Genomic DNA, 17,001 nt, shown 5'->3' with positions numbered 1-17,001 from the left:
GCCGGGCGAGGGCGGCCCGGAGGAAGGCGGAGGAGGCCCAGTGGAGGCGGGAGCGCGCGCTCGAGCAGATGGGGAAGGCTGCTCGCCAGTTCAAGGAGCAGGTGGCACGCAGGAGCGGTCGGGCGGTGGGTGGGTGGGTTTGGGTGGGAGCTGTTTTGCGACGGGTGTCTGAAAATGTCAAGGCTCGTCCCCGAAAGGAATCCCGGACCATCCTCAAGGCAGGGCGCTCTTTTCCCATCGCCAGAGTTCTCTGAGCGCTTTTAGCCCTCGCACGAGTGGTTCCCAACCTTTTTTTGACCAGGGACCACTAGGGCTTTTTGGTTCGGTGCAGGGACCCCAAGGTGCAAAATAAAAATTCCGAGAATACGAAAATAAACGTGAATCATAACTGTTAGTTAAACATTAAACTTAGAATAATATTTGAAATATATATAGTTGAATAATATTTGAAATATATATATATATATATATATATATATATATATATATATATATATATATATATATATATATTATATATATAATAGTTCTCTATTTTATATATATATATAAAATAGAGAACTTTTAATTGAAAATATTAATTTATTATGGGTTTATAACTTTGTTTCGCGGACCTTAATTTAGGTCTCGCGGACCCCTGGGGGTCCACAGACCCCTGGTTGGGAACCAGTGAAGAGGCTGCGATGAAAGTAGATGCACCCAAGTCTGCAGAGGGCTCCTGCTGGTTTAAAAAGGCAAAGGTCCCCCTGTGCAAGCATTCCTGACCCATGGGGTGATGTCACATCCTGACGTTTCCAAGGCAGACTTTGTTTGCGGGGTGGCTTGCCAGTGCCTTCCCCGGTCGTCTTCCCTTTACCCCCAGCAATAGTTTACAAAGGAGGATTTCGACAGGAGTGCCTTGATCCTTCCTCTCCTTGCACTGATGGGAGAGGCGGCAGCTCCTGAAAGTCTCCCTTCTGCTATGCAACATGTGCACGTTTGCTCATATGCATGGCCCGCTGCATTCAGCTGGATGTTCCCCTTCTGTTTCAGGTTGTCGCTTTAAGGTACATGAACCTTCTCTTAGCAGCCCTGTCCAAAGTATGTAGGATTACATTAAATCCCCCTGGAAAAAAAACTGGTAGGGATTTCTAAAGAAGCATCTTCATTATTACAGAAATCTGTTGGGTTTAGTGAGAAGAAAGAGAACATGTTGTTCTGTCATCAGTAGGTTAATACTGGAATATTCTTTACACGCAATGTAGTTTTCCAGTCAGTGAATATAACAATGTGATCCCTACTGCTTACTTACATAAAACTGATGTGTTATCAAATCTATATCGACATGTTGAACAGGTTAGAATGAAATTGTTAGGTCATCTCTGCAGTAGTTTTTCCGGTTCTAGTGTGTAAGAATACTCTTGCATGGTAAATGGAACAGATATACGGCACATACTTCAGTGCAAAAACTGCATATTGTGCACACAAGTAAATATTTATGGAACCATACCTTTTTCCCCCTACAGCAAACAGTTTGCAATTTAAAATAAAAGGGAGTCATGTTGCACCTTAAACATTAATAGATTTATTGTGGCATAAACCTTTGGGTGATTTAAGTGTGACTTTGCAAAAATCTTATGCTGCAATAAAATCTCTTTAAGTTTTTGAGGTGCCACTAGAAGCCTTTTTGTTTTTGCTGGATTTAATACAGTTTGCTACCTCTCCGAAGCATGTAGTTAAGGCTCCAAAGTGTGATCATGGCAGTAATAGCAACCCACACACTTCTAACCTTTGAACAGCTGCAGAGGGAAAGCTGTTTTTGTTGAATTCTGTTTCCTTTGCAAGTTGCAGGAGCTCTGCTGGCTGCCCCTCCCCACCCCCAACTGCCCCTGCCACTTTGCCTTCTCTTTGCAAGTAAAGCTAAATATTGCATGGAGATGTGATGGGAAAAGATTTACTTGCTATAGTTTTGTGGGACAACTTGCTCTTAGAGCAGTAAGAAGAACACAACCTTAGCATGGGTGTAGATTAATTGAGAGCAAACTGAGGTAGGTACTATAGCACAAGAAAATTTGCTTCCAATGATTCCTCAGATTTTTAAAATATTCAATTACATGCCCTATCTGCACCCATCCCCGCAATCAAACTGTATTCAGGAGAATAGTCCAGGCAATCTCTTTGGTCCTGACAATTCATGAAGCCTCTCCAATCTTTTTGTTCGAACACCGGAAAAGCAATCACTTCTTTGTCTCTGGCTTTTCTGCCAGCTTACCTTATACCACCTCAGGACCCATTTTGGAGTATAAATATTGGTCTTTTGGCCATTCATAGTGTTTGTGTTCTGGATCTGTGCCACCACCCCCACTTGCATGTGGGTTCTTTCCTTTGCTCCTGGAAACGCTGGTCATTTTCCTCTTCAGTTATGCTTTCCCTGGATATCCCTTAAAGACTGGTAACTATTACCCATCCCTGAAATCCTATCCAACTTTCTCCCTTTCCTCTTAGTCAGCTCTTGTATGTGTTGTGTATATTCATTGCTTGAAATATATTTCTTGTTTTTATTATTATTCTTTAATAAAACCAATTTTAATTATACAACCGCCTGCTCATTTGAGAGTTTTCTCCCAGGACTATCCTGGTATACCGTACATAGGTTACAGATCTCACCCTCTCGCTCTTTATCTCCAGCTAATTCCCCCCAACTAAAGTAGAGATTGCTTACTTAGGATAACAGTACCCTTGACTGAGGCATGAGGAAAGGCTGGAGATAAATATTTTTAGTAACACAAGAAATAATAACGTTTTAGGGCTGATATTGTGTACTTGCTTGGATGAACCGTTCTCCATTTTGGGACAGGGCACAGGAGCTGATATGAGCGAGAGCTTGAGGTTTACACAAAAGATCCTAGGCCTAATGCATGTCACTGTGCTAGACGTGTCCACATGAATAATAGAAAGAAAGTTCTAAACACAGTATCTGAGATATACAAGATTCACAGCCTGATTTTAATCATATGTTGTACTGTGTAAGTGTGATTTAGAGCAAGAGCAAGTGCTCTGTCCATTGAATTACATCAGTTTGCATGAGGAGATCAGGTTCTGTGGTGTTCTCTTCCTGCTCTATTGAAACACATCTCTATTTCTGTGCGGGTAGGTTGAGTAAAGCAGCAGTGCATCACTGTAAACCATTGTGGATTTCTTCTTCAGAATCCAGGCCACCAAGCAGCACCGATATTGGCTTTCAGCCTGCCTCAGCTGTGTGGGAAGCTCAGGGATGGCTCACTCTCACCTGAGAGTGTCTTCTACGCCTACATGGACAAGGTGAGAACTGGTTTCTTTATCAGCAAATCTGAGTTAAACTGACGAAACTGCAAGTGGTTCCCAGTTCCCTGGTTGCAGTGGACGGCTCCTTGTTCTCCAATCCAACTACAAATACAGATGCTATTTAAACAAGTCGACATTCCAAAATAAGGGTTGGACTTCCCCAAATCATGCACCCTAAACTCTTGGAGACTGTTCCTTGCAAGCAGATGCCTAATTCTTCTGTTCATAGCAAAGCACACTTTTCAGACTTTGGACTGGGTACCCCTCTAGGTCAGTGTTCAGAATCGTGGGTATTATGATTTGGAGTAGTCCAAGGCTTATTTGGGGGGTGGGAACTGTTTGCTTTAGCAAGGGTGATCTCAGTGTGTGTGTGTGTTGTGATGGTGGAAATTATGTCTCTGGACTGAATTTTGCCTTTTCCTGTTTTTCATAGGCCCTGGATGTGACTAGAGAGATCAACTGTGTGACTGATTATCTGGAGGATAGTGAATTGCAGCTTCTGCATATAAAAAGTCAGGGGAAGAAGGGTTTGCTCTATGGGGTTCCCATCAGCTTAAAGGATTCCATTGACTGCAAGGTAAACCAGAGTTCCTCATGAAATGAAGTGCTGGATATTCCTATAGCAAACCAGTAGTTGGGTATAAAGCTTTCCTGATAGTTTGTAATCTCTCAGGTCAGGTGTTCTTAGGTCACAAGCCAATGGTGAAAGAAGCCTGTCCACTTTGTAATTATTTTTAATTATGAATTTTGTAAAAATATAATAATTGTTAGAATGCTGAACTAGGGCTGGGGAGACTCAGGTTCAAATACCCTTTTAGCCACGATACTTTTAGGAAAGGCAGGTTAGGCTTTTTTTAAAAAAAGTTATACAACTGAGACTGCGCCTTTTTCCAGTCACACACTCTTAGCCTAACCTACCTCATAGGATGGTTGTGAGGATAAAATAAAAGAGGGGAAAACTGTATACACTACCTATTATTCTGTGAAGGAAGGACGGGTAAAAATGTGATGGGTAAATAGGTGGGAAGTGTTATTTTGTCCAGTTTCAGTTCCACAGTAACCTTGTCTGGACTATACTAAAGAAACTGGGAAAAGGTAAGCTATACATTAAGCCATGAACAAGTTTTCATAATTCCGGAGGGAAATCTGCTTTTGATATTGCAGGAATGAAGGGAGGAGGGCAGAATTGGCATAGTGCTATGGGCCACTTAACACGTAACAAAGTCGTTGTCTCTCCCACAGGTCCTATCAATCAAACTTGTGCTTGGAACAGTTCCCAGGTTTGCATAGGACCACAGGGCACAAGGAGACAGGGCTTAAGACTCCCCCCATGCCATTATCTCTATAGGAAATGGCCCAGGGGAGCCACTATTTGCCCTGCTGGGGAAACTTGCAAGTGCTGATGGTTAGGAATATATTTTCCCAACAGGGAAAATAGCAGCTCCCCTGGGATGTTTCAGGTTGGGAAAATGGTGCAGGAGGAGAGGCATAAACCCCTTTCCCTGCACATGGTGGTCTCAATATGAATCAGACCTGCGCTCAACTGGGAATTATGTTCAGATCATGGATGACACCTGTCAGCCAGCCGCGTGAGGGATGCAAGGACTTCATAGCATTTGAACTGGCCCTATGATGCTATTGACTGCTGGATGGTGCAGTGGTTAGAGTGTCTGACTAGGATTTAATTTAGATCCCCATTCTTCTGCAATGCTTGCTGGGTAACTTTGGTTCAGATACTTTCTCTGTTTCACCTACCTCACAGATTTCTGTGAGGATAGAAAAATGATGCATTCCTTGGAGGAAGGGCAGGGTAAAAATAGTGATAAATGGATCAGAAACAAGCAGTAGATTCAAGTTTTGGATCCTGTCCTGGACAGTTTGCTCTACTCCCTTGCTTGGCGCAAAGACACTTTCCCCATGCTCCCCAACCCCCAAAGCATGTTAGAAAAGTACCCTCTTCTTAGCCTCTGCCTGGCACTTACTTTTTCCTGCAGTCTTCTGGTGCCCCAATTAAGGCTAATTTGTATGACAATTTTATTTGGTAGCTAAATGCTGGAATTCCATAACTTTGTGCAGTTTCTTTGGTACAATGATTGGTTTTGTGAATACATTACATGCAGCTGCTTTGAGCTTTTAGGAAAGGCAACTTAGACTTTTTAAAGTCATACAACCAAGATGTGCAACCCTGCACATCTTTTAAGGATGGGTTATATCCAGAAGGATGTATTAATTGTGATTTACTATTGCCCGCTGCACCTTGCCTTAAGAACATTGGTCTGCACATGTTGAGGCACAGCTTTGAAACATGTCGTTCACGAGACCAGTTACCATACCTTTGTAAAAAGCCAACAGTTGTATGAATGCACTCAGCTCAGCCACTCTGAGTGCAGCTATGCTTGTTCCAACTGATATGCATCTCAACCTTCTGGATCTGCAAGATCTCAGCTCTATAATCTGCCAGATTATTGCTGACCACTTTATTATGCATTTTTAGGAGACTTGTGATGTGTACCAGAATACCAGTATTGTTGCCTGATACTGAATGTTTGTAGGAAAGTTAGATTTCTCTGTATACCCCTCTCCAGAGCCACGACTCCACACTGGGCTTGGTGAAGCGTCTCCATAAACCAGCAACAGCAGACGCTGTTGTAGTCCAGGTGTTAAAACAGCAGGGAGCAATTCCATTTGTCAAAACCAACGTTCCTCAATCTTTGCTGAAGTAAGCCTGTAACGTTTTTGCTGTACTACCTGTGTAGACATCTGTCTTCATTAGCTGCCTTCAGGCATCATGAGATGGGTTTAGTTTAGCTCTTCTATTTCTAAACATGAAACCTGCTCTAATTTGAAGCCAGCATCTGAATAACAGAGCAGTAAGGAGCCAATGTGGTATAGAGGTTAAGAATGGTGGACTCTAATCTGGAGAACTGGGTTCAATTCCCCACTCCTTCACATGAAGCCCACTGGGTGACTTTGGGCAAGTCACAGTTCTCTCAGAACTCTCTCAGCCCACGCAGAGGCAGGCAATGGCAAACTACCTCTGAACATCTACGGGGTTGCCATAAATCAGCTGTGACTTGACAGCACTTTACACACACACACACAGCACTTTTGCCAGAGGACATTTTTTTTTTAGCAGTTTCTGTTTCTTAGGGGGATGAAAGAGTTTGTGTTATGCTCCTTAACGACTATCTAATTTCTAAGTAAGAGGAGCCCCCGGGGTCATGAAAACTGTAAGTTTGCCTGGCAGCCATTTCCCTTAATTTGAGAGAGAAGAGGGCTAATTACTCAGTGGTGAGGCAAGTAACACTCTGCACATGTTCCAAGGCTATTTGAGCACTGAAAATGGGCTTCAGACTAAACCCCAGCACACCCTGTGTTTAACTATTTCCAGGTTGACCAAGAAGCAATTGGAAAGTGTTGTGTGGCTTTCTAGCAATAATAGCATGCTTTCTTTCTCTCTCCCCACAACCCCTAGTGGTAAAAAGAAAATTGCAGCATAGTGTTTGAAGGCAACACATGATCAGATAGCTGGTGGCATAGCATGGGTAGGGTTGGGTGGGTAAGACTCCCATCTAGGGAGGCTAAAGGATACGAAGTAGTCCTGACTGATCATTGGTTGTGTTCACTTTCCTGTTTCAGCTATGACTGCAGCAATCTGATCTTTGGGCAGACGGTACATCCTATGGATCACACAAAAACCCCTGGTGGTTCCTCAGGAGGGGAAGGTGCCCTTATTAAAAGTGGAGGCTCTATCCTCGGCATTGGCACGGATGTTGGAGGGAGCATCCGCATTCCATCTGCTTTCTGTGGAATCTGTGGATTCAAAGCCACAGCCAACAGAATCAGGTACTGTGCCATGTTAGATCCTTTAAAGACCTTGCATAGGCTAAGGGCTCAACACCTGTTAAACCCCATCTTTGGGAGTGGTGTGGGGTTTCCATGGGAAATGCCCAGGGTAAGTAGATGGGCACGACGCTTAAAGAATGGTGCAACAAGCAACTCTAGAAATGCAAGAAGCAAAAATCAGTAAGTTGCATTGTTATATAGGCAGAAAGCTAGGTTTGAGCTTCCTATATCTGTTTGTACAAGTGAGATTGCCAGCTTTTGTTAGGCAGAATGACTTTTTCTCCTGTCTTAATGGTGCTTGAAGCATCATGCCCACAGCACCTGAGGAGAGATTCCCAGTTCATGGTCTTACCCAAGCATTGGTGTTGAGAACTGGGGACCCAGAGATCTTTGCTAAGATTTTTTGTGGTCTTTCACAGCAAAAGAGGAATTGTACCCAGCATTCGTGGGCAAAAATCAGGTGAGTGACACCATTTGCTTGGATAAAGTGGGGGGTTGATATACGGTGAATTTGGCAGGGTGGCATTCTTGGTCTCTAACTGCTTACCTTGATGGATTCTAGTAACAAAATCCATTTAGGTTTATCTGTCTACCTTGTTACTCCAAAGAGCACAGAATGGCATAGATGGGGATATCCTGTCTTATACAAAAACTTTAAATTAAATTATTTTAAAATAAGCAGTTCAGTCAGGGAAGATAGTACAAAGAACCTTGGATAGCAGGAGTATTAATAATTGGTGCGGGGGGCAAGTTTGGGAGGTAGTTCTTCCTGAGCATTGTAATTTTATTTATTACTCTGCTTACTTGAAAGGAAGATGAGTCCCCCCCCCACATGTACTGTCAAGAAAAAGAGGGGATCATCTTAAATTTGCATATAAGTTACAGTCATGTATGGTAATAAAAACCTTTTGCGTATAATCTTTTTTTTGGGGGGGATGTTTTACATTCAAGGTCACATTCTTCTTGGGTAAATATGGTGCATATGAGATGTATATCCGACCTTTCTACAAGAGACAGCTTATAAAATAGCTATAATTAAAATAAACAATATAAAATGCAACAAATAAAAAAACAGAAGTATTGGTAACACGGCTAGTAATTTGCTTTCTGGGTTTGTTCTAAATATGCCCTCCTCACTTTGTTCCCTGAAATGTGTGTTGTGTGGCTGACCATATTGTCAGGCCTCCATTTCCCCCCCTTTTTTTATTTTAGCCAATACGGGAGTAGGACCAATGGCCAGGGATGTTGATGGTGTTGTTCTGTGCATGAGAGCCCTTCTGTGTGACCAGATGTTCCAGTTGGACCCCACAGTGGTTCCTCTTCCCTTCAATGAGGAGGTGAGAGATTTGGGGGGGTATCGCTTTGGGGAATAAACAAGACTTTTTTCCTGCTCATGGGAGGTGGGGAAGTTAAGAGCAATTAGTAAAATCTTTCTGTCTCCCCTTATAGTAGTTGGTTTCACATAGCCAAAAGCAAATTGCACCCGATAGCTCTGTGAGGGATATTCAAGAATAAATGGCGTCCCATGACGCAGAGTGGTAAGATGCAGTATTGCAGTCAAAGCTCTGCTCACAACCTGAGCTTGATCCCGACAGAAGTCGGTTTCAGGTAGCTGGCTCAAAGCTCATTTTAAGTCACTCTTTATAAGTTGCCCTGAGGAGGGATAATTGGAAGGTTAATGAACTTTGATTTAGAAGAAGAAGAGTTGGTTTTTATACCCCACTTTTCTCTACCAAAAGGATTCTCAAAGTGGCTTACAATCCCCCCACACACACACACACAACAGTCACCTTCTGAGGTAGGTGGGGCTGAGAGTTCTGATGGAACTGTGACTGGCCCAGGTCACCTAGTAGACTGCATGTGGAGGAGCAGGGAATCAAACCCGATTCTCCAGACTTAATGTTTTTTTGCTTTTTAAGAGCCCAATGTGATTAATGCTCTGGGGGGGGGAGTATTTCCAAATTGTTATTTTCCCTTTTATTGTTCCAGGTATATTCCAGCTCTCAGCCCCTCCGAATAGGATACTATTCTACTGATTCCTTTACCATGCCAAGCCCTTCCATGAAGCGGGCTATTCTGGAAACCAAGCACCTTCTGGAGAAGGCTGGCCACATGGTATGTCACGTGGTTCGTTATTTCAGTGGTTTCCCTGTTGCTCTCAGGAGTGGAGCAGAACTTGAGTGCTGGAAAGAAGACCAAGACAGTCATTGTAACCAAGAAAAGAGAGTTCTGCATCAGCTCCGGAGGTTTAGTGATTTTCCCCTTTAGCATGTGCCTTGGCTTTTTTCTTCCTTGAATCATCTACAGCTATTTGTGGCCAGTTAAACTGTGTGCTCACAAGGCATAAAAGTGACACAAATTCTGATATTATTATTTAATTCCTTTTTTAGTTGGTGCCCTTCAAGCCCTTGCACATAGAACATTTTATGAGCACCCTTTTACCAGCGGGGATGTTTGCTGATGGTGGTGCCACCTTTCTAGAAAGCTTGTAAGTCTTTAAACTCTGTGTGTGTCTGTATGAGAGAAGAAGACTTGGTTTTGGGCTCTTTTTATACTCCAAGAAACATGCCTTTTCCTTAATACTTAAGTTTCCATCACCTCTGGCATGCTGGTAAGACAAGAGATAAAAGTCCTGAGTCTTCCAGAGCTGGAAGACCATTGAACTGAGACCCTTAAGCCTGTGATTTAGCTTAAGCCAGAGGACAGAACTTTGGCTTGTGTTGCTGCAGATGAAACAGAATTGTATGAAACTTTTGCCGTTTCCTTGTTATGAGTTCTATGCAAGGTTCTGCTTTTCCTTTGGCAAAAATATCCATAGGATGCAACAGAACATCCTTATAGAATTGTGTGGTGTAGTGGTTAAGAGCAATGGTTTGGAGCGGTGGACTCTTATCTGGAGAACCGGGTTTGATTCCCCACTCCTCCACATGAGCTGCAGAGGCTAATCTGGTGAACTGGATTGGTTTCCCCACTCCTCCATATGAAGCCAGCTGGTTGACCTTGGGCTAGTCACAGCTGTCTTAGAGCTCTCTCAGCCCCACCTACCACACAGGGTGTCTGTTGTGGGAAGGGGAAGAGGAAGTGATTGTAAGCCAGTTTGATTCTTCCTTAAGTGGTAGAGAAAGTCAGCAGATAAAAACCAATTCTCCTCCTCCTCCTTGTTCTTCCTACCCTGCTTGTGGGTTTCCTAAAAGCTTCTGGCTGGCCACCATTTGGAACAAGACCTGGCTGTATAGGATGACAGTAGGGAACAAAACTTTCAGAGGGACAGCAGTGTAATGTTTGATGTGATCTTTGGAGTTGGGGGGGGGAAGGCTGAAGGGTTAAGAACATAAAAGACACTGTGAAACTGACTGGACTTGTCTTGTTTCCTTTCAGCCAAGGGGAGTCTGCGGATCCCACCATGAAGGAAGTGTTGCTGGTGGCAAAGTTACCTAATTGGTTAAGAAGCCTCCTATCCTGGATCATCAGACCAATAGTAAGGCTTTCCACTTGGCATTCTTTCTGTAATAAGAGCAACCAGTGGTTGTGGTGACTACAAAGTTCTTCTGACTCTTTTTGAGAAAGAAGTTCTTGCGCTGTTAAATTGGAAACAATTCCTGTGTGCAGACCCTTAACGATTATAAGAGATGTTACTGATACATGCCAATAACTCACTTCCTCTCCCGTCTCAAAGGGGCTCTACCCACTTGGTGTAAAAAAACAACTGCTAAATCCAAGAGAAAATCAGTTTTCTATCTGAAATCACTTGAGTTGGACAGGAAAGAATAAGGCTGTTTTTTATTATTTAAAGGAGTCGAGTTCTAGGTAAAATTACAAAGGTCATCTTGGACTGATTGTTTGGAAACTGCAGTGGGAAGGCTGTGCAGTTCACTCATGGTGAAAGCAGGGAGGATGGGTGGGGTGGTGAGAGAATAACAAGGCAGGAGCACAGGCAGCGACCTGTCATTGCAACCTGCTTGCAGGATTGGTGGGTCTTCACACAAGACTGAACCAGGCACCTGTTTTCCTTCTGTGTCCCCTCTTGTTTGGAGCTGGAAGGAAGACTGCTGGTCAGCAGCCGAGGCCTCCCCTTGGTGGTTGTGCCAAGTGTTTTCTTTAGGTATGCTTGAGGACCATACCTGGTAGTGAACGATGGGAACCAACTACCCTGTGCTTCAAGACAGAACGCTGTCAATGTCAAACTGACAAAATACTGTAATAGCATAGGATACTGTTTTGAGAATCCTAATAATACTACAACATTTTGAGGGGAGAGGGAGGTACAGTGTGCTTCTGTACAATTATGGTTCAGTGTTAGAGCATACAGAAGGTCCTAGGTTCAGTTTAAGGCACAGTTAAAGGATCTCCGATGCCACGTGTTGGAAAAGGCACTCTCTGGCTGAGACTCTGGAGTTAGAGCAGACAATAATGGGCTAAATGGAGGGGCCGTGGCTAGAGCATCTGCTTGGCATGCAGAAGGTCCCTGGTTCAATCCCTGGCATCTCCAGTTAAAGGGACTACGCAAGTAGGTGATGTGAAAGACCTCTGCCTGAGACCCTGGAGAGCCACTGCCAGTCTGAGTAGACAATACTGACTTTGATGGACCCAGGGTCTGATTCAGTATAAGGCCGCTTCGTGTGTTCATGTGATCAGTGGACAAGGCAGCTGCATGTGTTCAATTAAAGAACGTTTGGACTGTTGGGGGGGTGTAAGGTGTATTTAAGCTGTTTGAACTGGGAATAGTTGAACCACTCTCATGGGGTATGTGCCTTAGGATGATTATAGCTATACTGCAAATGGGGTTGGGGCACAGGGAGTTTGTCTTCCCCCACCCTTTGCACACGTGGCTGCAAATCCAGTTCTGATTTCCCCACCAAGGTTGATTGCTTGATTGGCAACAGAGGAAGAATAAAGGCCTCTTAGGAATTTTTATTCTCAGATATTGTTTACAATAGGACCCATCCATGGATTAGCTTGAATACATGGTGAAAACAAGGATCATTAAAGCTATTCTTAACCTGCATAATTATAACAAAATTCTCTCTCTCTGCTACCTGATGTGGCCGGAGAAGTTTGCAGTAGTATGTTCCCTCTGTTACTTAGCTAGCAGTGAGAAGTAGATTAATCATTACATTCTGCCAAAAGAGCCTCATGTATCTTAAAGCATTGCAAATGGCTTCCCAATCAAAGTTCCCACTATTACCTTACCTACTTGCATTCTTATTCTCTAAGGTGCAGATTAACTTCTGATCATTTCTGGCATTTATTCCAGGCTCATGTTCCCAGGGTTTGAGTGGAGGCAAATCCTTTAACCCTGGGGTGTCAGACATACAGCCCTGGGGCCAGATCCGCCCCCTTGAGAGCTTTCATCCGGCCCGTGAGGTGGCCACCCTCCCTGCCCCCCCAGCCTCAAGATGTCAATGATCAAATACTGTTTAAAAAAAGAAAATACTGTAAGAGTGATATATATTTTAAGTAAAAAAATACTATCATTAATTGGCTTTGCCTTTGTCTTCTATAAAGTTTGTATCTCTGGTCCCTGTCATTAAATGTTATGGTACCCACAGCCCGGCCCAACCAAGTGACATTTATGTCATATCCAGCCCTCATAACAAACAAGTCCAACATCCCTGCTTTAACCACTGCTAGGTCTAGCCTGAGAAAAATGTGACTCTATGCCTATGGATTCCTGAGAATCTTTGGCTCCTGCCAATTTCAAGGCAAGATTCTACACCTCCTTGTTATGTTGATTAATTAGGTCAGAGTAGTATGCCATTATTTGCAGAACTGTACTAGGGTAGATTACTGGGGATTTAAGAGTGGGAAAGTCATGACTTGCAGTGCCTATCCCAGCAAGATGCAGTCCTATTTAAACTTACAAATTTGCAGTGTTTGGTTTTCAATTTAAAACCAGGTGTGACAACTTGTCGATTCCTTTTGTTTCCTTAGAGTCCTCGTATGTCAAAAGCCCTGAGGAGCATGAAGGAGAAGTAAGGAGTGATGTGCTGGAGACTTAAGGCTGTAATTCTTAGAATTCTGTATCCTGCACTGGAGACATCTCTTTCAGTATGATGTAGCAGGATGGAAAGCAGGCGTAGTTCCTCTAGGCAGTTCCCTCCCTGGTCCTTTTTGACTGCCCCTCCTCTCCCCTGCTGTGGCAGGCAGGCCTCAGAATGTGCCCCAAAGATGTTTGGCAGTGGAAATGTAACCTGGGAAACAATGAGATTTGACTACTGTAACTCACTCTATGCAGGGCTACTCTTGAGGCTGCTCCAGAAGCTTCAAGTGGTCCAGAATGCAGAATGCAGAATGCGGGTCCTTATGGGGACCCTATAGAAAGCGCATATACGATGGGTGCTCCGCCAGCTTCACTGGTTTCAGGTTGAGTTCCGGATCAGGTTCAAGGTTCTGGTTTTGACCTTTAAAGCCCTAAATGGTCTGGGACCATTGTACCTGTGGGACCATCTCTCCCGAAACACCCCCCAAAGAGCATTACACTTAGCTGGGAACAACTTACTGGTAGTCCCTGGTCCAAAAAGCAGGGCATTTGCAAGAGGGAATCATTGAGGGCAGAGGATTCTTAAACCTGTCTCCACCTAGGTCATTTTTATTGTTTTTCTCCACACACACACACCCCACACACAGGACTGGAATCCAGCACCATGGAGGAAAAACTGCCTGGTGGGGTGGGGGAGCAGTTGCAGGCAGAATCTGCAAACAGGAGAGTTAAGCACCTCACCTCCCTGTTCAGTGATGCTCCTTTAGCTCAGCTCCCACAGCTCTGCAAATGCATTTCCCAAGTTCCTAGGTAACTCCATTCAAACTGTAAACATGAATACAAAAGCAGCAACTCTGCAGCCTATTTGTTATTTTCTGTTCATTGACATTTCAGGTCTGTCAATCAGCTTTGGAAACTTCATGCTGAAATTGAGGTAATTTTTGAAAATGGCTTCTTTGCTATGTAATGTTCAGTAAAGGGTACTGGAAGTGCCAGTATAACCTTTACCAGCATCAGACCATAGATATTCCAGGCATAAGTAAGGACACCGTTATCTGCTTCTTCAAAAGTGTAATACAAAGCTTCCTAGTGATTGGTTTAAAGCTGTCATATGAAAGCATCCATACTATTGTTGCCACTAAATGTACCTCCAGTGACAGCTTTCTTCTATATAATTTTTACTTGGATTGCACCAAAATATCTGGATTTTTGTCATCAGAGCACAACTTCTCCACTACCCTGCTGCAGCCCAAAATGCCTCCGAAAGGGGGACAGCACACCCACCCCCTGTTAAACTCTGCACCGCGTACTTATTACTGACATTTGCTTTCTAGATTTTGACTTCTACGGGAGTCCATATACTTGCTTAATCTGATGGCTCTAGAAAATCTCATTTCCCTTATTGTCATTGGAGAGGAGCCATGCTGCTTGTCCTAGTTAAAATCCTGCTTGCTGCCTGACATGCTGAAGAATGCTTGTCCTGTGATTTCCCCATTTCAGGAATACTGCCACGAATTCATTGCCGAATGGAAGAGGCTCAATCTGGATGTGATACTTTGTCCTGCTCTGGGTCCGGCTTTTAAGATTGGGTTTCCAGGGAAATGTACAGGTACTTAATGGAAAATCAGACTGACAGAGGCCACTAGTGTCCATTAGAGTACATCCATAGCATTCAGAAAAATTTCATGCCGTCTCTCCAGGAATCTGCCCCCATAGGAGCTTGCAAAATAAAAGGAATTTAAAAAAAATAAAAAATATTAATCCAAAGCCAGCTATAGGAAAAAAGACCAACGTAAAAAGATAGACCATAAAAAACAGACCACAGACATCTTAAAAATAAGATTCAAGACTGAAAATGTTACCCCTTAATTAAAAAAATGGGTGAACAGAAACATTTTTGCCGTGTGCCTAAAAGAAAGCAATGCAGATGCCAGGTGAGTCTCAAGGGGGAAGGGCGTTCCACAAACAAGGTGCCACTACTGAAAAAGCCCAGTCTCTGGTTGCCACCCACCTCACCTCTGAAGGCAAAGCCCATAAGAACAGGGCTTGTGAGGAGATCTTAACTGGCAGGCTGGACATTATGAGGAGGCACCAAAAACAGATTCAATCTTAGTACTGCAATAGTCATTTTTAACCGACAGTGTTTTCTGCAGCACTGCATTTCTTTGTTTATCTACACTCAGGTTCCTTCTTATTTTTTTTCTAAAACCAGGATAACAATTTGTCTCCTTGGGTTTGTAATGATGATTTGTGAGAATTACATTGAAAAGCTGCCTTCCGCAAATGCACTGCATGAATCATAAGAGTCTCCAAATTTTCCTTCTCTTAGCTAGAGCTGCTGATTGCAGTGTGTGTGGCGGTCTCTTTTTTTTATATTTGCACAGTTGGCGCAGGTTACACCTTCTTATATAACTTTTTGGACTTCCCTGCTGGAGTGGTGCCGGTCACGACAGTGACAGAAAAGGATGAGGAGGATCTGAAAACTCTCAGAGGCTACTACAATGATCTATGGGACAGGACCTTGCGGAAGGTACATAGCCAGGCCTTCTTGGCAATGTCACTTGCTGGCACCCTTGCATTGACACTTAATCTGAAAACTTCCTCTCCCTGTTCTCTCCTTGCAGGCAGTAGAAGGAGCAATAGGGCTCCCTGTGGCTGTCCAGTGTGTGGCTTTGCCCTGGCAGGATGAGCTGTGCCTCCGGTTCATGAAAGAGGTGGAGAAGCTGACCCAAGAAAAACAAAGGAAGTGTTGAACGGGGACTCTGGGATGCAGCACTGTCACTGATTAAATCATTGAAGAGCTTAGGTGTCTTGTGAACATTGAAAGTGCATTTGGGGTCACATGGTTGCTTGTCCCTTTCTGAATGCTTCTGACAAAGGAACCTTGCCATCTGTGCAGCTGCTGTCCTGACAGCCCCAAATGGAGAGGCACAGTGTGTTTGCCTGTTTGTTCTGAAAACGGGGGGGGGGGGGATGAAATTCCGAGTGGAGTGGAAAGAATGTCAGGACTTGCTTCACCCCCCACCCCAACACTGAATTTAAAAGCCAGAGCTGAGTCACTGGCGTGCAAGAGGCAGGGTACAAAGCGTCATTACTAAGTCACTCAGCAGCATGGGAGTGAGTTAATGTCGTAGCTTCCCAAGCTTGCCAGTGAGCGTTGGTTTGAACAGGAGCACCTTTTAGTTAAGAACCTGCCTTCCTCTCTCGGCCACTATTCAGAGTCCTAAAGGTTGCTCCCATGACCCTAATCAAGAGCCGGGAGCCAGCACACCACCTCTGTTCCTCCCCGACCCAGCTACAAGACCTCCATCTTCGATGGATTTAGTTTCAGTCAGCTCTGTTTTAACTATTTTGTCACAGCCTCCAAACACCTGGTCAGTGTGTCCAGGGTGGCATCCAGCTGGCCATCCATCAATAGGTAAACCTGGGTGTCATCAGCATACTCGTGACAGCACAGCCTGAAACTCTGAACTAAATAGGCCAGGGGGCGCATATAGATGTTAAATAACATGGGGGAGACGATATCTGGGGGAGACTATTGATTAAAAAAAGCCAACATTTGATTTCTCCTATCAAATGGAGCATAGATTTATTGACCATTTGGATTAATAAGACATTACTTGCAAGACAGCATGCCCCTTATAGGGTTAGCAAGCCCAAGGGTACTACAATATGTGCAAATAAAACACACATTTACTTTGACACCATTGAAGCAGCCAGCCATGCTTCACATGCAGGTTTTAGACAGATATTTCAAGCAAGTAAGGGCTTGCAGCCCTGGCTTGCAACATATTCCTTGACAACAAATATTAAAGAACCGGGGCAGGGGGAATCAAGATGGTGTAGGTTCTACATTTTTTTCCTGTTATGCT

General features: G+C 43.8%; 1 protein-coding gene across 1 annotated transcript; it reads left to right on the top strand.

The window, feature by feature from the left end:
- Positions 1–990: 990 nt before the first annotated feature.
- Positions 991–15,882, top strand: LOC130473260 (fatty-acid amide hydrolase 1-like). The gene is made up of 15 exons (XM_056844784.1): positions 991–1,080; positions 3,187–3,300; positions 3,737–3,880; positions 5,889–6,022; positions 6,943–7,149; positions 7,569–7,609; positions 8,362–8,486; positions 9,139–9,264; positions 9,540–9,637; positions 10,528–10,627; positions 13,081–13,121; positions 14,024–14,063; positions 14,630–14,738; positions 15,514–15,659; positions 15,754–15,882. The coding sequence occupies exons 1-15, from the start codon at positions 991–993 to the stop codon at positions 15,880–15,882; spliced, it is 1,644 nt and encodes a 547-aa protein (XP_056700762.1).
- The last annotated feature ends 1,119 nt before the right edge of the window (positions 15,883–17,001 follow it).

The sequence above is a fragment of the Euleptes europaea genome, chromosome 2, assembly GCF_029931775.1.
Source record: "Euleptes europaea isolate rEulEur1 chromosome 2, rEulEur1.hap1, whole genome shotgun sequence".
In the NCBI taxonomy this organism is placed as follows: Eukaryota; Metazoa; Chordata; class Lepidosauria; order Squamata; family Sphaerodactylidae; genus Euleptes; species Euleptes europaea.
The sequence above is the reverse complement of the archived record's forward strand: the minus strand, read 5'-3'. Positions and strand labels throughout refer to the sequence as shown.